Here is a 20,236-nt window from a genome sequence, read left to right on the forward strand (position 1 = left end):
TTGTAACCAGAGCTGACAGATGCAGAGCCAACTGCCTTTTGTGAATCAAAAGAAAAGAATTACTAGAGTGAGGGAGGGAAATTTGACTCCATTACCGCTGAAATTATTCCATCTCCCTTTTTAGCCACTCAATACCCAAGACTTAATGACTTCAGTAACCAGCAGTTTTTCCAGATGGTCAACAGAAGCACAAAAGGTTATAAAAGACTGGAAAAATACCAATAATAGAAGTTACGATACTAAAGACAAATACTCCTCAAAGAATTAAAGTAATTGCTAAATGAGTAGTTACATTAATGCTATCATTGTCTGCCACAAACTCCTAAGTAATACGATTCTTTTCTTCATTCCTTCCCTAATTTCTTTCTAGCACTGTACATAAACCCAAATCAAGAAAAGAGTTTCTGTCCAATTATTTTAATTTATTCATCAATTTACTCTAATTTAGTCATCAATATGACTACAGGAAGAGAAACCCCCTAGTGACAAAGGAGCACAAGTATCTCCAGAACAGTCCCAAAGAGTCCCAGGTAGCTACACAAAATAGTTTTATTGACAATATTAATAACTATATGAAACAAAGTAAGGAAAATATCACATAAAACCCCAAAACTACTTTACAGGATACAAATCTAGTTTATGAAGCTCTATTTATATTTTTTTAATAACCTTTAAAAATGTCCTAGCAATGAGATACTCATCTCAAGATTTAAAATTAATTTTAAAAAGACAAACAAAGCCCCACAACAAAGACAGGCATCAAGCATTTCTGAGACAAATTTTGCTTACAATGAAGTCAGGCTCTCAATGCATCTGGAAATGAAATCACGGATTTGACAACTAGAGGAACACAGCTCCAGAGCAGAGTCCAACATCCATTACCTAATTGCTAATGTAGCCCTACATTTTGACAGACATGGTAACTAACAGTAGAGATATTTAATTTATCACTCCATTTGTACAAATTTTTGTTTGGGGTTTTCTTTATTTCACTGGCTGCCTAAACCAAACAGATCCAGCTTGTGGTAGATTCTAAACACAGGTAAGGGAAGGTTCATCTCCTTCATTTCACCTGTTAACTCCTTTGGTTGTCCCTGCACTCCAAGCTCTGGCATAGCTGATGGATGCCCTGGATCACACAGCACTCTGTTAAAGGCAAACACAAGCCTGGGAGCATTTCCACCTGCCCTCTGGCATTTCCTGTATGTACTTTCCACCTATTCTGCAGATTAGGAGGACTTTTCCTCTGTTTGTGGAGTACCTAGCTGAATGGAGTGTTTGGGGCTTTAAGTAATGCTAGAGGTCTGCAACATGTAAAGCCTTTCAAACTCTGTATATCCTGCAAACTCTGTATGATCCTTTTCCCCTTCTTTTTCAAAGAGAACCACTATTAAACTGGAAAACAGCTTGCTACCTAATGTACATAATTACTGTCCAGTCTGAAGGTGAAAGAACCCAGTGTAGTTAACACAAGAAACCATGAGTATTTTTATTATACAGACACTTCTGCAGATATTTAATCTAAGCCATCTATTTAAATCCTAAATTAGGGGAATCCCACACTATGATAAATTAAGAAAGGAGAATATGAAGTGCCAGCAAAATATAACTAATATTCCCATCATAAAACTAATCAGGCAACTGAAAACTAATTCAACCTGCAGCAAGATTCAGATTTCAAGTACAAGAACAGTGCAGAATAATATCACAGTCAAAAGAGGTCAGAATTTTTCCACATATTTGATATATCAAGGTATTTGGATTCTTTACCCTTTTTTCTTTTCTTTTTAGACAGAACCAGATCCAAGTTTATTTACAAACTGCTATTCACAGACTGAAAGCAAATATTGTGCTGCCTTCTTTCCAACATCTCCCACAACTGGGGTTGAGATCTGCATTGCACTTTAAATACACAAATGCAAGAGACTACAATGACAGTTCACAACAAAGCAGTAACTTGTGATCCTTTTATTCACAGTATAAGTTGAAATAATTCCCAATAAATCAGTAACAGTTTTGTTACCAAGTTCTGAAGGCAAATTTGAACCCTGCTCCTTTGGAACAATCTCATCATGCAAATGAACATATAGGAGGCCTCTCCCAGGCAATGAGACACTTGACTACCTTCAGTTTGGGAACTGGAGCATGTTATCCAATGTGAAAGAACCCCAGATAGGAAGGGTTCAGCACAAAAGGCTGGCTATTTGTACTTAAGCTGATAGACCAAGTTGATCACAAATTTCTCTAATAAAATGCTCCACCTAACTTAGCTCCTTCTTGGCCTATAAAATATCTTAAAAAGAGATCCTGGCACTTAAAAGAAAGAAGACAAACACTGTACAAGCATCTTACAAAGAAATGGAAGAAGTTACCTTAAGATTCTATAAATTAAATTAAAAAAAATAATAATCCTTAGAATCACTGGCAGTAAGACAGTAGCAACTGAAGTGAAGCAATACAGCTGCTATATAGCTGGCACTGTGGTGCTCACTCAGAGCCAAAGCAGACATTCAGCATAATGAATCCTTACCACACCAACAAGGTTTTGTCCTGCAGGGAGCAGATGCAGCTCTCATAGAACCTCTGTTACACAACTGCAATGATACATGACAGGTTAATGCCAGCAGCACTGCTTGGTGCATCACCTGTGCCCCTCAGTTCCCAAGTACTAACAGCAGCCATTAACATCCTCTCTAAGGAGTCCACAATTACAACCTGCAAATGCTGTGGTGCAGGATGAACTCACAACAGTGAGAAGACCACATGTTGTTTTTTCGTACTGTTTCCTTCTTATAGACAGGTACACTGTATTCATAGCACGTCATCTATGGAGATCGAAGGAAAACAGTATTTGTTGAGGTGCCAAGTTGCAAATTGCTTTGCATATTCATTCCAACACCTGGGATGCAGCTGCAAATCTATTCAGAATCTCCTCAATGAAGTTTCCTCCATCAGTGTGATGGCTACTGGACTGCAGCCCATTTTGCCCCCACTGCCAGTTTATTCATTATGTACAGGCATTATTACACTGATAGAATTGGTCACAGTAGCACATCTTGTTCTCTAACAAACCAACAGCCACTAGATAAGGTCCAGGCTCCAAAGTTCTGCACGCAAGGAACAAAATTCCTACGAGTATACTAATATGGCAACAGGAGGAAAAATAGTGTAGCAAACAGAAATAACCAAGAAATAAAATAGATTTAGAGAGCCTCCTTTATAAATCACATGTGTGACCTGTAACCCAGCTGAATGAAAGCTTTCCCTCCTATTAGTAAAAGGTTTGTAATACAAAAAAGTTTTATTATATGAACAAGAACCATATTCCTCAACTACTGCCAAATTTGAGTCCCAAGAGGCAACTTGACATTAATCATCTGTTCAACACTGTATGCGTTTCAGACCATCTCTTGCTAGTCTTTCCACTTTTGCTTTTCCTGTGTTTTGCATTCCTAATATTGTGGTCTTCCACAAAAGAATACCTTTTTTCTTTTTTGGATATTATCACTTGTATAGCTGACTTGCTACTAAATGGCTAAAGAAAAGTTTAAGGATTTTTCTGGTACCTGGTATCTCTCATTGCTTTTATTTGCAGGGGCAGTGATAACAATAACAGGTTGATCTCTCAGAAAGTCTTAAAATAACAGCTCACTCCTCAAAGAAAACTAATTTCATTAAAACGTTAACCTTAAAAGCTACTGAAACCGAGATTATAGTTACAGATCTGGGCACGACTGACTCACTTGTGGAAAGTGAAACTGATCACACAAAACTACAATAAACCTGGAGGACAAAAAGTACAAATATGTTGGTTATTAAATTTAAAAAACTGATAGATGAGGAGAAACTATAAAATTATAAACTCTAAAAAATTTCAAAATCCCCTTATGGTCAGTAGTTAAAACTAGGGACAAACAGCATTTCTTTTTAGAAAAATGCTTCTCAAAACTTACTCTGACCTTCGAGTCATCAATTTGTGAAGTAATTCTTCAGCAAGAGTAGCAGCAATGCACAACCCTAAGTAGTTTCAAGATGCCTAAAAGAGTTACAAGAGCATTTAAACAACAGCATGCTAAATAAAGCAACTGAGAAGATTCACATGGGTTTCTTCTAGTCCAATGAAGCTGTCTTAGGTTTCAGGCAAGTTTTGTCACAGCTTTATATGGAAGTAACTGGAAGTACAAAGTCCTTCCTACCGAAGTGGGATGCATAACCAGTCCTGAAGACTTGCTAACCATTAATTAAATTAGTAAGAAGGAACACTCGGACAGGCCTACAAATTAGTTTTAACACACTGAAAATATATATAAGCGACGGATTCAGAAGGACTGTATTACGAGGAGGTCTTTTTGCTAGCATTTTCAGGTCTAATAGAATTATCACTTTAAAAAGAGGTATAAAGTTTCCAGACAAAATATAAGCAGGGACTAGAATCTCTCAACTGATCTTTCTGAGGTGCAAGACTCAGCACTTTCTTCCTAATTCTGAGATGGTTGCATAGCTCTCCATAGTAACCCAGGATACATGAGCCCTGCAGACACTGGCAAGAACCTAACAGGAACAGCACATAAGGCTGAAAAAGCTTCTAAAGCAGAAGAAAGCTTCAAGATGGGGTAAAATTTGTGTCTCGGCAATCGGGTCAATAAAGGGATAGAGAGCAATTTCTGATTTACTATGCTCCTCCATTGACAAAGTGAAAAAGCAATAGAAGGACAGGAACTACACTAGAAAAACCTACAGTCCAGCAGATAAATGAGACTAAGGCTGGTATAATCCGAGTTTAGATATGCCACAACACAATGCCTAACTGAAACTCTGGAACAAGAGTTTAGAGCTTGGTGCCTGCACACTTCGCTCCTCGCGTTATGCTTGCAGATCCTTCGGTTCCGGTTTTATTACCAGCCTGTTTCACTCCCGCCCTTATACTTTTATTTTATTTATCCATCTCGTTAGCACCACACAAGTGCCCAAAGCCGCCTGAGGCACAGCCCTGTTGGTACCGGCTCCCTTCGGAGACACCAGGGCCATCGTGGCACAGAGCCCACCCGCGCCGGCCACGGGCACCTCCTGCCTTTGTTCCTCAAGGGCGCTCGGTGGCTGCCGGCACACGGCAGCGGCTCGCACAGCGCTGCTGGGAGCGGCCCGCACCGCGACTTTATTCGCTCGGGGCCGCGGCAGCTACCGGGGCCGCGTTCGGAGCCCCCGTTCTGCCACCTAGAGCTCCCCGCCGCGCCCCCGGCGCAGCGCTCACCTGCGTGCAGGGCCCGGCGGTGCGAGGGCCCGGCGGGGCTCCAAGGGGCCGGCGCTGTGTGAGCCGGGCCGGCGGGGCCGAGAGGGGCTGTGAGGGGCGGCGGGCCCCGCCCGCCCACGCGCAGCCGCTCCTCGAACCCGCCAATCGCCGCCGCGCGCGCCCGGCCCCAGGGGCGCGGCCGCCAACGGCCGGAGCGGCCGCATCGTTCGCACGGACCAATGGCGGGCGGCGCGCTCGGGGCGGGGCGGGGCCGGAGCCGCGCTCGGGGCGGGGCGGGGCCGGAGCCGCGCTCGGGGCGGGGCGGGGCCGGAGCCGCGCTCGGGGCGGGGCGGGGCCGGAGCCGCGCTCGGGGCGGGGCCAGCACCGACCTCTGCAGCACAAGCACGCTGTCCGCCCGAACGGGAATGGAATGGCCGTGCTGCTGCACTGGTACCCACAGGAAAGCGAGGCTGCAAGGTCGCCTCTGCCGCCTCGAGCAACTGCACAGAAGGTGAAACAATGCATTTTATGATGCTGAGCTGCTAATTAATTGCATTTTATCTGATGCACGGGGACGAGAATTGGGAAAGAAGTTTGTGATCTTTCTCTAGAGCATAGACTAAAGAAACGGTTTAGAGTAGTGAGAAAAGGGATGTGAAAAACAAAGTTCACTCTCTAGAATTTTTTTAAGTTTAATAAGGGAATAAAAAGGGGCATTCTGGGGTGTTTCTGTCTATTGGCCAAAGATCACGCCGGTAGATTAAGACAGTTATCTATATACTGTTCCATTACTGAGGTACGTGCATATTCCTGTGTTCATACATTATTCAAACATTCCTGTGAGCTTCTTTGATGTTCAGGGACTCTTTAGTTTGGTTTTACACTGCGAGTTATCTGCGTGAGATCCTGTGGATGAGGTCAATATATTTTATTTCTTCTCGTGTTCCCATCCTGTTGTTTCACACTCCCTGATAAGGAGTTAACAAGCTCTTCTCCAGTTCTTCTCCGGTGCTCTGGTTTGTGTCACTGTTATCACTAGGAGAGGCTGGTCAGCACATGTGAGGGAAACAACATAATTACCTTTTAGCTACATAGGAGCATTTTAACATTTCGTGTTTTGCTAAGGCTTACGATGTAATATCTTCATCACATTACTATTTCTATAAGGTATACGGTGCAAAACTAATAGATTGTGTTACACTAATAAGCAACTAAAAGGAGTTACAAATTGTACCGTATCCAAATACTCATGATCAATAATAACATGTAAGAGCTAATACATAAATGTGAAAGCCAATATTATATTGTCATTTTTAACGGGGGGGAGGGAGGGGACGGGAAAGGGACTGGGGGATGTGTTTGGGTTTTTTCAGCCTGAGGTTGAACTCTAGTACCACCTGTGGCTCTTACCAAGTGTTTTTGTCTTTACCACCACAGCAGGACTAACAAGCAAGGACAGGTAGTTAGCAGCAGCTGCTGTTCTTGATACTTTTGTCATTTGTGTCTTGTTTTCTCCAGCAGTTAATGCAGACTTACACTAGTGCAAAGAGGGAAGCATCCATGTCGGTACAATTGTTCTAAAAAAGCTACAGTAGGGAGATAATTATATAGATAATTAGGTATTAGTGTCATGTACATTTGAGTATTAAAAAATATTAATCATACATTCCAGATTTTGATCCATGCAATGGTAAAAGCTCTGTCCACAACTGGCAAAGCAATGGCATTGATATTCTACACAAACTGGACATGGAGACTACAAAAAAGTGCAAACTGTCAGACTGGATGAAAGCCCAAATGAATAATTCATTTTCAGATGCATTAGGCTGCAGCACAGATGTAACTGGAGAAGAAGATTACTTAGTTTATGATGGAGATCTAGGAATAAACTGTAAATGTAACAATAATTCAGATAATCTGAATGCCTGTAGTTGTACAAAATATATTTCTGGTATTTTAAACTTAGCCTGTTCTGAAGATAACAAAAACATAAAAGCAGCAGCCAATTATGAAACTCCTCTACAGCCTGAAGAATTCTCCAGTCATCACAGAGGCACCAGAGGAACAACTGGAGCTCCAATTGAAATGCCTGGAAGTGAAGCTTCCTTTAAGAAGGAATTACCTGTTGGTAGTTCCAGTAAACCGGATAGCAAAGAACATATAACTACCTCCAAGATGTCCAATGTCCTCCTGCGTCATTTTTCTAGGGGAGAATTACTAAGCACATGCCACTTAATTGAACGTGAAACAATACCAGAGATGTCCTTTACTGAAAGTATCGATGACACTGGGAGCAAACCTGAGCCTTCAGAACACATCAAAGGCCCTCTAGTGCATGAACAATGGGCAATGAGCTCCGAGGAGCATCCATTAGAAAACCACAAGGAAGTAAAGGCTCGTGACAAAAATGGAAACCCGTTAAATGAAAATAGATCTGTTTCAAAGAAATATGTTTTTTCTTCTGGTCAGTGTGGGTGCCGACAAGAATATTCACAACTGATTAATGAGACTGGAAGTACACAGAGCTTTCAAAACATGAAAGATGAGAGAGCCCTGTTTAAGAAAACAGTTTCACCTTGTGAGCTCAAATATGGGCAAGGGCAAGCTCACTATTGCCTTCCTAACTTCTCTGAAGTTGCAGTACTGAAAAAACCTGACAATATTACCTCAGTTCCTTCAACTGAGAGAGTAAAACCCTTTCCTATTTTGCTAAATAAATCATTAACTGTGAACAGCATTTTGGAAAATAATAATTACTTCAATTCTGCTGAAGTAGACAATCAAGAAGAAAGGAGTATTTCAGAACTGCTGCAACAGCTTCAGGTAATTTGGATGTTTGAAGAAATTCTTCATCCTGGGTAAGAGTGGTTTATTGTAAGAAGATATTCTGTATCCCATAAAATCTAACATGAATAGCTCTATAGGCACCCTGTAGGTATATCAGTGAGTACCCTCACTTGACTCAAAAACTGCTTTAACAAATAAAGTTCTGTGGAACTGACTTTATACAGAACTGTCATTACCAATTATCTAATGGCTGAATATTATTTAATACTTCAGTATTTAACATTGGAGCACTGTTTGTGATGATAAAGCATCCTATCGAATCATTAGGAAACCCACTGTAAATTGTTATTTCTTGTGTTATCTTTAAACATAAATTTAAGATTTATGTTTAAAGATAACATAAAATTATCTTCACAAAAAATACTTCAAATACATTTTTAACAATAACATTCTATTTTTATACTGTGCCCATGTTAAGATATCTTTGTCTTTTTTCACATCTAACACTCTTCAACTACCGAGACTGATATTTATTGTCAATTCTTTCTAAAGGATTTTTTTGACAATGTATTTATCTTACTGTAGTGAATTTATTTTAAAGCTTGTTAGTAATTAGACAACCACTGCTCAATTTCATGCCCTGACATGGAGCTCACTCACTGAGCTTTACAGATTCTTAATTCCATTCCTAGATTTACATCTTAGTAAATTGCTTGAGATACAAGTTTTAATAGTTTTCCACATTATTTCCTGGCTGCAAATGAGATGCTGACATAGCATGCTGACCAACTGAGATTTAATCCTAAAGTAAATCTCTCAAAATACATTTTTTTCTCAAGTAATTATTTTTTATCTCTAGAAGTATGACTATCCCCCTAAAACTATTTTGTCACCTTCATGTTGTATTTCCCATTTATACAAATCCTCCATATTTTTACAGCAGAGCAGAAGTATTTGAAGTATTTATACAATGAAACACTTCACACATCCATCAGCTCAGAAAATTAAGTGGTACTGTTATAATAAACATTTTGTTAATATTTTGTATTTTGAGTTAAAGTCCAGGTCCCTAAGTGTTCTGTACATTTTATCTATAATGAAGGTTCTAATTTTAACAGGTACTTCCTCAGTCAGACTTCACAAATGCTATTTCCTCAGGACACACTAGGACACCACCTGATGCCATCATGTTACGTGCTCCTGTCCCTGTGCAACCTACACGTGGTTTGCTTAAAGCAAGTAAATAAAATTACAGTAACTATGCAAATTACTATTTAATGTAATTTGATTACACTTTTGGGCCAAAATTGCAATTGATCAATCTTACTTTGTATTCCATAGGACTGCAGCCTGGAACAGCACTACCAGCAGCTGGGACAGTAGAAGCACAGTGTCTAAATCCTTCTGATTCACTGCCAGAACTAACACTAGGAGAAAAGATGTCTCAAATACTAAAGGATCAGACAGAGCAACTGACTAAGAAAGTAAGAGCTCTGTTTCAATATATACTTTGCACTGATGCTCAAATCCCATACTCACTTGGCAAATTTGTTTAAATATAATACAAGTCTAATATTTTGTCTTGAAGGTGGAAGACTTCTCTAAGCATATGATCCAGGAAACACACTTTTTGCAAGACAAATATCTGGTAAATTAATTTATGTACTTTGAGCTATCTGAAATGGCTGTAGACTTACAATTTTCTGGCAAGGTGCTTGATGTTTACTTCAAATGGTTGTTTACCCTTCTCAATTCAGACTGAAGGTATGACATTGGGAAACAAAAATAAAGGTGTTCAGCAGGTGGATGAATTCTTAAATCTTTTAAGGAATCCAGCTTAAAACTATTAATACAAGGCCTGAAGTTGCCATTTTAAGTTAGGAATTTTGACATGTAAGACATCAGTTCAGAAATAATTTTTAGTATTTTATTCAGACATAATAGAGCAGCACAGAGTATTAGGTGAACATACCATATGCAGTACTGTTTCAATTCAGAGAACTACCAAAATTCTTAACAGCAGTGCAAATAACATCTGGCTTACATAGCAAGACACAGTGATAGTTACTTATGCTAAGTTACCATGACATTTTGTATTGAATTATTTCTTATTAATGAAGGCATTAAATCAACTGAAAAGATACCTTGATGCCTTGGAAAGAAATTATTTAAAAGCTAGAGAAGAGCACCACAACTTACAGCTGCAGAACTACAAGGACAAGCCTATCAACCTTGGAGAGTTTGATCCTGAGAGGTTAGACAAGAAATGCTAAGTAGTACATCAGTATTATCTTCTGTGACTGTCTTACAGCTTTTACTTAATTTATCCATTAGAGTTTCCCTGATGTGAAAATATTATCTTATTGTGATAAACTAAAAGTTGTTTGGCCAAAATTCACCTTGGGCTTTACATATCCTACTTGTAATTGGGATGTCTATTTGATTAATTCAAATACTTAAAAGGGACTCTGTCAACTCCATACATTTTGTTTTTTCCTATGGGAAATGTACTGCAATGTCCATTATGATTATCGTGGTAAGAAATAAGAGATTAGTTTAGAGAGTTTTAAGTAACTGTTGGTTGTGATTGGATTTAGAAGGGTGGAAGGAGAGATATTCAGGCTTGGCACGCTGCTTGAAGACATTCAAGAACGAATCGATGGCAGCAAAGGCGGCCTTTCATCGTTACTGACTTCCTATCAATCTGCTCAGTCTTTCTGTGAGGTAACTGACTTTTATTAAAGACAATTATTCTGTTTTATTGATAAAAGTCTTGAGAACTTAAGTGCAGTTGTGCGATTGTATGTTCTGCTCCAGTAAGATCATGATGCTTTTAGATAGCACATTACTTAAAAGGAAAATATTTTAATGAAATATTAACTACATAATATGTAATTAACTGTAACAGAAACCTAAGTAGAAAAACACAATTATATGTCCTTAGTTCCAGTTTCAAAAGCATTTATTTCACACTAAGAAAATATGAGTAGCTCACTTAACTTCTGCAAATTTGTTTTGGGGAATTAATCACTATCATTTTGTGGGAGGAAAAATGACTTTGTCCAAGATCTTAAGCTGCAGAATTACTAGAAGACCAAACAGCATTGTGCTAGAGAAAATTGAGCTTGCTCCTAAGAATGGTAATATTTTCTCCCAGATCATAAATATACATACACACTCCCCCCTCCAAAAAAAAATTAATTTTATTGCCTTCTACAAATCTACAGGTAATTCTCAAAAAATGCTTTCAAAATCAATGTTTTAGGTAACCTGGGCTTCAGAGAAAAATGGTAAGAGAACCTGAGGAGATGTTTTTTGGTAAGAGTCATTGCTTGCAATGCAAGGCCCACATACACCTGTGTTTGTGCTTTGTTACTTTGTACAGAGCTCAGCAGTTTCAAGCACTGCTGATTTTCCACAAAGAAGAGGTACCGAAACTCCATCTTTTCACAAGAACTATGATGGAGAAAGAAATCAGACAACTGACGTAATCCCACCAACAAATCAACTTTCTTTAGAAGGCAAAAAATGCAATCTTTGTCTTCACATGTAAGTGAAAACTTGGAAACAGCTGTTGAAGTTTTTACAAAAACATACATAAGAATAATTGCTGCATAAGAAAATTCAGATGTGTGAAATCTCTGAAAAGCAACATGAATATTTCCAGAGTAAAAATTCTACTGAATTATATAACTATATTCTATTCTATATCCAAGAATTCCTCCTAGCCTGGTCTTCCTACCTTTCTCAGTCTAAAAGTATATCCTGAAGCCAAAACACCACCATCACTTTCACCTAGGAGTTACATCATACTTCTGTATAAAATTCATGACAGGCACACAAATCCAGGATGTGAAGTCACACAGAGTACAGTGCCAGTAAAAGATATTTTGCCAATACTTGGTATTTTTAATTAAACAAGAAAATAGAGGGATGCAGATCATTACATAATTAACAATCAAAACCTTATGAAAACTCTAAACATCATCTCCACCCCCCTGAGAATCATTTTATAGGTGTTAAACATCTCAATGAGATTAGAAAAATAAAATAAATGGTCTCTCCTTAATCAGTCTAAGGTTAAAAAAAGGAGAACTGAACTAAATTCCAGTAGAGAAACACAGCTTCTGGGAAAATAATGCATGCAGTATACAACAGTCATATTAACCTAATTCTGTCAGATTATTCTACAGGGTAAGTGTTAATAGTTGTCTACTAAAACTCACCTAGCTTCCACTTTCTTCTCTGTCATTGAAAGACTATTACTTCAATCTTCTGATCATTATGAACATGAATGAGCAGAAAATTTTCCAAATAAACTTAATGATCCTATACACCCAAAGATAAAAATACACATCAAATAACTCTTAACAAGGAACCTTGTTCTTTTTCTTTCAAAAGGTACATCTCAAATATTCCTCCAATTATCTAAAGGCATTAAATTAAAGCTTTAGTAATAGCTCAAAGTTACTAAGAAACCAAATAGTATTTAACATACGTTGCATCAAAACACTATCAGTTGTAATGGATGTATTTAAGATTTCATACTATTTTCCTTTTTCAATACAGGATTATCAAGATATCTACTTTTAAACATTTTTAACAGCTGTGGGAAGTCAGGGTGCTTTTGTCAGAATGTGTCCTTTAACGAAAGGGTTCATTATTTTTAACTGGTTAATTATTAATTTTAGCTTCTGCTTACCACCTCTTCAGATAACTGATACAAGTAAAGTTCTTTCTATGAATAAATTGATTTCTTCTCAATTAAGAAGCAATTAATTATTAGTATAAGACATTTATAAGTTTCATCATAGAAATATTAAGATACAATTAAAATATTCTGTTTTCATGCTCAAAGAAATACAGATATCCCGGAAAGAAAAACTGGAACATCTCCACTCTTCATACAGAGAAAACCAACTGATTTATCAGATACCAACCTGAGTAAGTCATGAGGGCACACAAAGGTTTAGAACTGTGCCTAAACCTGCTAGGGAATTCTCTGAAGAAATACATTCCTTTTGTGTCTCAAGGAACTTTCAGTGACAGACAAAGAGGTAACAGACAGGTTGCAATGCAATTTTCTGTTAGATATGAATCAAAGATTTTTAACTTGGTCAAACACTGAAACAGTTTACTCTAGGGAGGCTGTGACATCTCCATTCTCAGAGATATTCAGAACTCAACTGGACAGGGTTCTAAGCAACTTCATTGAAGTTGAGCCTGCTTTGAGAGGGGACAGAATCAATGACCTCCAGAAGTCCTGTCCAACCTTAATTTCTTTATATATCTAATTCAGCTTTCTAGATAAGTTCCCAAATACTGCCACTGCTAACATTTTCAAGAGCATGACCACGACATACACACAGTGCTTTGATTTTTCTTTTTCTTCTGATGTGCATTTATTTCATGTTCTAGAAGATTATTCTAAGCTTCACAATTGAGACACTTCATATCAGTGCTTGACTTTCAGTTTTAGTTTTTGGATTCAACTTCATTATTCTGCTTTAAAGCAATTTTACCTTTCCACTGCAGAATATTCTGAAGCTTTTAGTAACCAGCAACTAAAGGAGAATAGCATGAGCTATCCTACATTCAGTTTTAAGTCTGAATATACAGGTTTTCTTACCTTTTGTCTACCAGTTGTCCTTAACTTTTCTGTGATATCCTTTTAATTTAACATAATACACTGGGATTACTGTTTGTACTGGTTGGTGCAATAGTTAAAGCAGTGCCATACTAGAGCTGCTTATATTCTCATCCCATTCCTATTATGCTGCACTGTTTCCGTAACACCATGGACATGGGGAGATGGAGAACTTCATTAAAAAAAAACCCAAAAACACAAACAACAATTCTTGAAATTGAGCTGAAAATAAGCACCACCAGGAAATTACATCCAAAGCTTGCAGACAGGGCTGAAAGCTAATCTCGAGTTCAATCCCCACTCTCCTGGGGGTGAAAAGTACTTCCTCAAATTGCAGTAGCATTAATGGCAGCAAAAGGCTCTGAAATTACAGTGCTGAAAGCCAAATAATTACTTGAGTACATTAGCCAGAGCTTCTCATATTTCTGACCCTTTTAACTTATTTCTTGAATTTTAGGCAGCGATTCAGAGGACTTCTCAGCCTGCGATTCTTATAATGATTCACAAAGCAAGGACCTTGTCAACTGTGACACTCTAAGTTACAAATCATTAAATACAAGATTATGTGGAGAGAGAAAAGGTACAGTGATTGCAAAAATATGAACATCTACAAGGAAACACTGCTTGTAATTTTGTTTTTCTAAACCACACATCTTTGTTTCCAGGACTTAGATGCAAATGCCCCAGGGGAAGCAGAGATCAAGTAAAACTCAGGAATTACAAAGAGTCTGTTCAGTCTTGTACCTTATATAGAAAAAGCAGCTCTGGTTCATCCTGTAAGTATGATGTGTAATTAACAAACACAGGCTAGCTTTTAAGGGGCAGAAAGCGACATTGCACATACCAGACCACATTTAATTTAGTACAAGCAGTCATTAGCACTGTAAATCCAACTTTTACACACCTGGTCAAGTTTAATCTCCATGCACTACAGATTTAACTTTCCCTGGTGCTTTATAAGAGGAATCCCTTTCATATTTCATTTACAGCAGGAATATCTCATTTTGCAGAGCCACATGAAAAGATATGAAAATTAGGCATTACTGTGCCAACTTTTATAGTGCCAGCCATTACCTAATATAGTATAAACAAGTGCTAAAGAAAATTCCAGTTCTACACTCATATCATGTGACAATGCAGCAAAGTCAAGGAGAGCCTAATTAAAAAAAATTAAATGTTGATCATCTGAACATGTACCTTTTAAAGTCACAGACTCTCTAGCATAAGAAAAAAATTCTTAAAGAAAAATACAACATTTCATCAAGAAGAAAGTATAAGTTAGTTATTTGTCTCTAGCAATCCTGTGAAACTACAAATCGAACTAGTGTTCATGTAATTATTAGGATTATGACACTGGCTATTGTACACTTCCCCACTGCAGTCTTTCACTGCATGAAACTGAATATAAATCTCCATTCCATTTGCCAAACTAAACTCAAGAGCAAGCACAAAAAGGTTAATCTGTCCTCATTTACAAAAAATTTTAAACATATTCTTTTCTTAAGTTTACATATATAGAATAAACATATTCATATTCTCAAGTTTTATTCAGCAGTGATAGTGATACTTGATCTTTAATTTATGCTAAAGAGAAAAAAAAAGTTAATACATAGAAAATCACCTTTTTTTTTTTTTGTTTTAAACATGACCTCAACAACTCCAGCTTATTCACAAAAGAGAATCTCCACCCAGAAGACTCAAAAAGCCAAGCAGCCAGGTGAAGCTGTAACCAGACTTTGTGAAAGGTAAGCTGTAGTAACAACTATATAGTACAACAGAAAACACCACTGTTGAAGATTCAGCATGGAAGAAACACACCAGGTATCAACCAGGAAGAATGTTTTCTCTTTCACAGTGCATGTTGTATATCAGAATTTTACTCTTTAGTGAAATTAAAATATTTACTGTAAAAACATGTGTAAACAATTCTTAGATTAGTTCTTCACACCTAATTTAATGAAGAGCAAAAATGTAACTTCTTTAGCTTACACATTTAATAATGAAAACAAAAATTTATTTTAAGATGATGTTCCCATTCAAAGATTCAAAAGCAAGCCTATATTACAAGGATGCAGCTCTGTTTGCTGCCAAGTATTTCTCTATAAGTAACAGTCTTACTTTTAATTGTTGTTAACATTAAATTACACTGTGGGACAGAAATAAAATGGATTCCTAACTGGTACTAAAATGCAAACAATTTCTCTCACAGTATTTCTGACAGCTTTACTCAATAGCAGTAATTGCCTGGAAGTACACCAGCTGCACTTGAGAATCAGTGGTATAGAACACTGTCAGAGAAAGTTACAGCAGCAGCAGAGTGCTGCTATTATGAGAAATTTCCTTACTCTGCATCCTACAGCATCTTCTGTCTTACTGCAATGCAGATAGAAAACAAATAATGATGGACTGTGCTCTACAATTCAATGGAAAATTCTACTCACAGTAAAATTAACTGAGTGCTATCATGGTGCATGTATGTAATTCATAGTTTAGAAGTTATTTTTCTTACTTAAATTGTATTTTTTTCTACGTATCTTACCTTTAGGAAATCCTTTGAGGCTGCCAAAACCTGCTGTTCAAGCACATATGATAAAATTATCCTTTCACATCAATACCTACCCAGTAAGAAATCTGCCCAAAGAAAATCTGCAATCAACATCAGAAACACCAATGATTCCTATGTAAATGTAAGACTTTTGAGTGAAAATTAAAAACCACACAACTTTCTTGAAAGGATTATCTCCCTACATCATGGCACTGCAGAACATCCCATTCTTAGCAAACTGATTACTACAATCTAAGCATGTGTAGTGCATTTGAGGGTAAGACAAGGGAGTTCAAACCCAAAGCATTTTGTCTTATATGTTAGTATATTATTTCATACAGGTATGTACAGGCTTGTTGTACAACCTAGTCCCTGTATAAATGGTGAAACAGACCAAAAAATAGCATGGCATCTTATCTCTAGAATTATGTTTCATATACTGAAACAAAGCCTAGCTAGACAAACCACTATCAAAACCTCAATAAAGCCTTCTCAGGACCAAAAACATGCACCATGCATCAGTGAAGCGGATACATTAGAAATGTGTAAATGTCCCTCAGTTCAAATGAATACACAGTCAAAGACAGAAATAATTAACAGATACTTCCAGATACTTCCAACTTGAATCCTATAGAGGTCTATCACATCACTCAATTTTTACTTCTCAACACATATTCAGAGCAAAAATCATAGACAAAACCTTAAACATCACCTTTTTCCCAGTACCTGTGTATACATCTGCCTTCACTATTAACAAGAGTATGTTATTTCCAACAGGTTTTAACTTCTACTCTGGATCATGCCATAGAGACAGCAAACAGTTTGAAGAAAGCTACAGAGCGAATGGTACAAGCAGTTTCAGAAGATCTAGCTAAAGTTAAAAGAAAACCATTTTAATTATCTAGTTCAAATGCTATATTGTTCTGGTGGTTCATGCTGTTAGTAGCATGTTCAAGTGTTAGTATCTCTGCAAAAATAAAATCATGAACACAAACATGAAAAAGTCAGCTAACTAACTTTGTCAGCTGTTCTGTACCTATTAATACTAAACCAAACTAGAGCATATAGGTATTCCGTATTTACACTCAGTCTTAGAACTGTAAAAGAAATTATTAATTCTACTGAAGATCTTTAGGAGGTTGGCTGATCCCCATTACTGTGTACAGATACCTTCTCCAAGTATTCACTTAAGACAGCTTAACAAAAATTGGCTTAAACACACAAAATTAACTTTCAGACTTGTATTTTCTCCCCATTCCCCAAGTGTGAGAATAAACCTCAGTCATTACTACATATCATTTCTTCCCATATTTGAACAGCAGCTGCTTAATCACACCAAGAGAAAACAGCCTCTGTACCTGAGACATCTAGAAGCAAACATCATGTTAACATACCAAGTCATAGTCAACATTTGGAATTATTTTGGTTTTAGGGTGCCCTACATTGTTTAAGAAGCATCCTTGTCTGTTGCAATGTCAGAATTACACAATTTGTTGTTTATGTGCTAGGAACAATTAAATTGGTTCCTTCAATGTGATGTCCTTAACTTCTCAGATATATCTGGCTTTGACATTTTAGCTGATAGTAAGTAGCTTGGAAAATTTTTAAATACTATAGAAATTCAGTAAGCCAAGAAAAGTCATCTATTATTTTCCTTCTAACATCCATTTAATTGAAGTGACTAAAGAGAAACAGTAAATAGCCTTGTTTTATCAGGAATGCTATTCACTGAAGGCAAAGTACATAAGGACTGATGAAAACCAAATTAGAAATGGCAGTACATGCCTTAAAAAGGACAGTCATTTTCAGGCAAACCTGAGCAATTTCATCGGTGGTGGATACAGAAATAATACAGATTGTTCAGACAAGCAGTGACAGCTAAACTCACTGCCATGTGCCACTTACTCACTAGCCTGAGTCAACAGCTTTTTTTAGGGTCTCTTCCACCCTTCACAGCAAACAATATCATTCAACTCTTTTCCTCCTTAGCCTCTTACTGTATATCCTTATAACTTCATTTGCCTCTGCTTATTATCCCTGATTTTGCTTTATTTATTTTAATGTTTGGAATGTCCCCATTATTTGCAAATGAACTTAATAAATAACTACTGCAGCTTCCTAAATGCAATAAAGATTCATCTCTCACAGAAATCTCTCCACATCACAAGAACAGCTTGTTCTACACCTTTTGTTTATCCTGGATCCCTGCACCTGCTGTCCTGTGCCTGACAGCAACTGCCTAAGAAAGATCAGACTGAATAGGACAATCACATAGTGATGTCAGAACATTCTCTGACAAATTGAAAACCAAGAAGCCCTCCAAATCAGCAGTAACATTTATATATATTAGCCCTACAAATACTTGTCTTATGTTGAGGATATTTTTCCTCATATAACAATTTATGTTATGTCATTACTGCATGACATCTTGGATATTAAAGGTCCTTTTGTTCTGATTTGACAGCTGCAGGTTTCATGTGTTACTTCACATACTGATTAGAAAGATAATCCTTCAGTCTGAATACTAACAGGATTTCTGTGGCTTCCATCACACACTCCACCATGATTTTTTTAACCTTGGTCAAGGGGAAAAATGTCTAGCCATTCTTGACATGAAGATTGTTCTATCCCTTTGATTTTCCTTAGTAATTTCTGAATCTTGTCCAGATTTCCAGATTCAACTTTAAAAATCAGCTGCTGGGCCCACATGTAGGATAAGGTCAGTATTTTAATATGCATAACATGAAAATATGAACTTTCAAAATTATACTATACATTGTACATGCACTCTGAAAAACTAAGTTTTTGTTTATCCTGACAGAATTCTTTCCCATCCTTGATAATATCATTCTTGATCTAGAAAAAATGTAGCAGAGAAGATCCTTGGGAAAAAAAACCCAAATGTCTTGAATAGAACTTCCACCTACCCCCTTCACACCAATATGTAGCTCAAAACAGCTTGTAAGATGTCCTATCATAAAGCATGTTTATTATTCCACCTTTTCAGTAACATTTGGCTTTGCTTTGCCTGATGGAAAAGGAGGATAAGGGATACAAAAAAAACCCAACAGATTAAGACTTGAGTTATCAGCTATCAGGCTGAGCTGGTGATAGGCCTGAAGCAAAGACATAGGAAAAGACTACTCCTGAATATACATAAGTAATCCAGAATTGTGAGCTTGTATTTCTTCAACTCTATGAAATTAAAAAATATCAACACAATTTATTTCAGTAGTATATAAAATCCATTATTTCAGTCCTTAACTGTAACACTAATATCTGCTATTTTCTTCTGTACTTAACTACTTTCCAGCTTTAGGAATTGGAAAAGAAACTGCACCTACATATAGCTGTTACAACAAATTTGGGATCTTCTTGCCAAAGGTGTAAGAAATACATATAATTTTGGTGTAATTTCTCAGTACTAATTTCAAAGTGTGCATATTTCATAGGACAACATTGAACACAGCATTTCTTAGATAAGTATTTTTACTCTGGATTTCTACAGTGATAGTGTTATAAACCAGAATTCACAAAACCAACACAGATATTTCTGCTGCATTTTTTAAGGTTGTGATGTACATGGTATTTGATGAACCAGATGATTTAAGTGTTGCTCTGTAGCCCCACTGAAAAAGATTGTCAGTGTAGAATCAGTTCCAAACTCATTTAGGTGCATTTGAAAGCTACTTATTCTCATCATTCCCCATGTCCTGCAACATTTCCGAATCATGTCACATTCTCCCCTTTCATTCCTCTATGATGTAGGGGGAGAACTTGACCTTTTTCCACCTTCTAATTAACTCTGAATGAACTCATCTAGCAAAAACATTCTCTTAAAGTACTGGTTAACCTGAGAGCAAAAAATAAAGGGAAAAAATCCAAAATCACAAAACAAAAAATAAATACTCATCATTGGAAATAATGTAAACAAAAGGACATAAGTAATCTATTTTTCATTATAACATTTCTCTTGGATTCTACATACAACAAACTAATATTTCAAGACACATAAATACAACAGCCC

The 20,236-nt window shown here is 37.2% G+C and overlaps 2 protein-coding genes across 6 annotated transcripts in view; one reads left to right on the plus strand and one right to left on the minus strand.

Annotated features, from left to right (window-relative positions):
* GPSM2 (G protein signaling modulator 2) overlaps positions 1-5,437 on the minus strand; it is a 28,391-nt gene extending 22,954 nt beyond the window's left edge. Inside the window, exon 1 of one of the 5 annotated variants that reach the window (XM_086901682.1) lies at positions 5,252-5,437. The gene's annotated coding sequence lies outside the window, so the exon portion shown is untranslated. Of the gene's footprint in view, positions 1-2,530; positions 2,595-3,953; positions 4,195-5,251 lie in introns of those variants that run through there. The other 4 variants (XM_086901686.1, XM_086901683.1, XM_086901685.1 and 1 more) reach the window with 4 other exon arrangements.
* A 177-nt stretch (positions 5,438-5,614) lies between these two features.
* On the plus strand, positions 5,615-17,221 carry AKNAD1 (AKNA domain containing 1). Its single transcript, XM_086901711.1, has 14 exons — positions 5,615-5,741; positions 6,903-8,053; positions 9,136-9,256; positions 9,359-9,501; positions 9,606-9,665; positions 10,138-10,271; positions 10,615-10,741; positions 11,403-11,566; positions 12,876-12,961; positions 14,122-14,244; positions 14,330-14,440; positions 15,328-15,409; positions 16,210-16,351; positions 16,987-17,221. Exons 2-14 carry the CDS (start codon positions 6,980-6,982, stop codon positions 17,104-17,106), a joined length of 2,487 nt encoding a protein of 828 aa, XP_086757837.1. The 5' UTR covers positions 5,615-5,741; positions 6,903-6,979; the 3' UTR covers positions 17,107-17,221.
* Positions 17,222-20,236: the final 3,015 nt, after the last annotated feature.

Source organism: Cyanistes caeruleus, chromosome 9, assembly GCF_971803275.1.
Source record: "Cyanistes caeruleus chromosome 9, bCyaCae1.hap1.1, whole genome shotgun sequence".
Lineage (NCBI taxonomy): Eukaryota > Metazoa > Chordata > Aves > Passeriformes > Paridae > Cyanistes > Cyanistes caeruleus.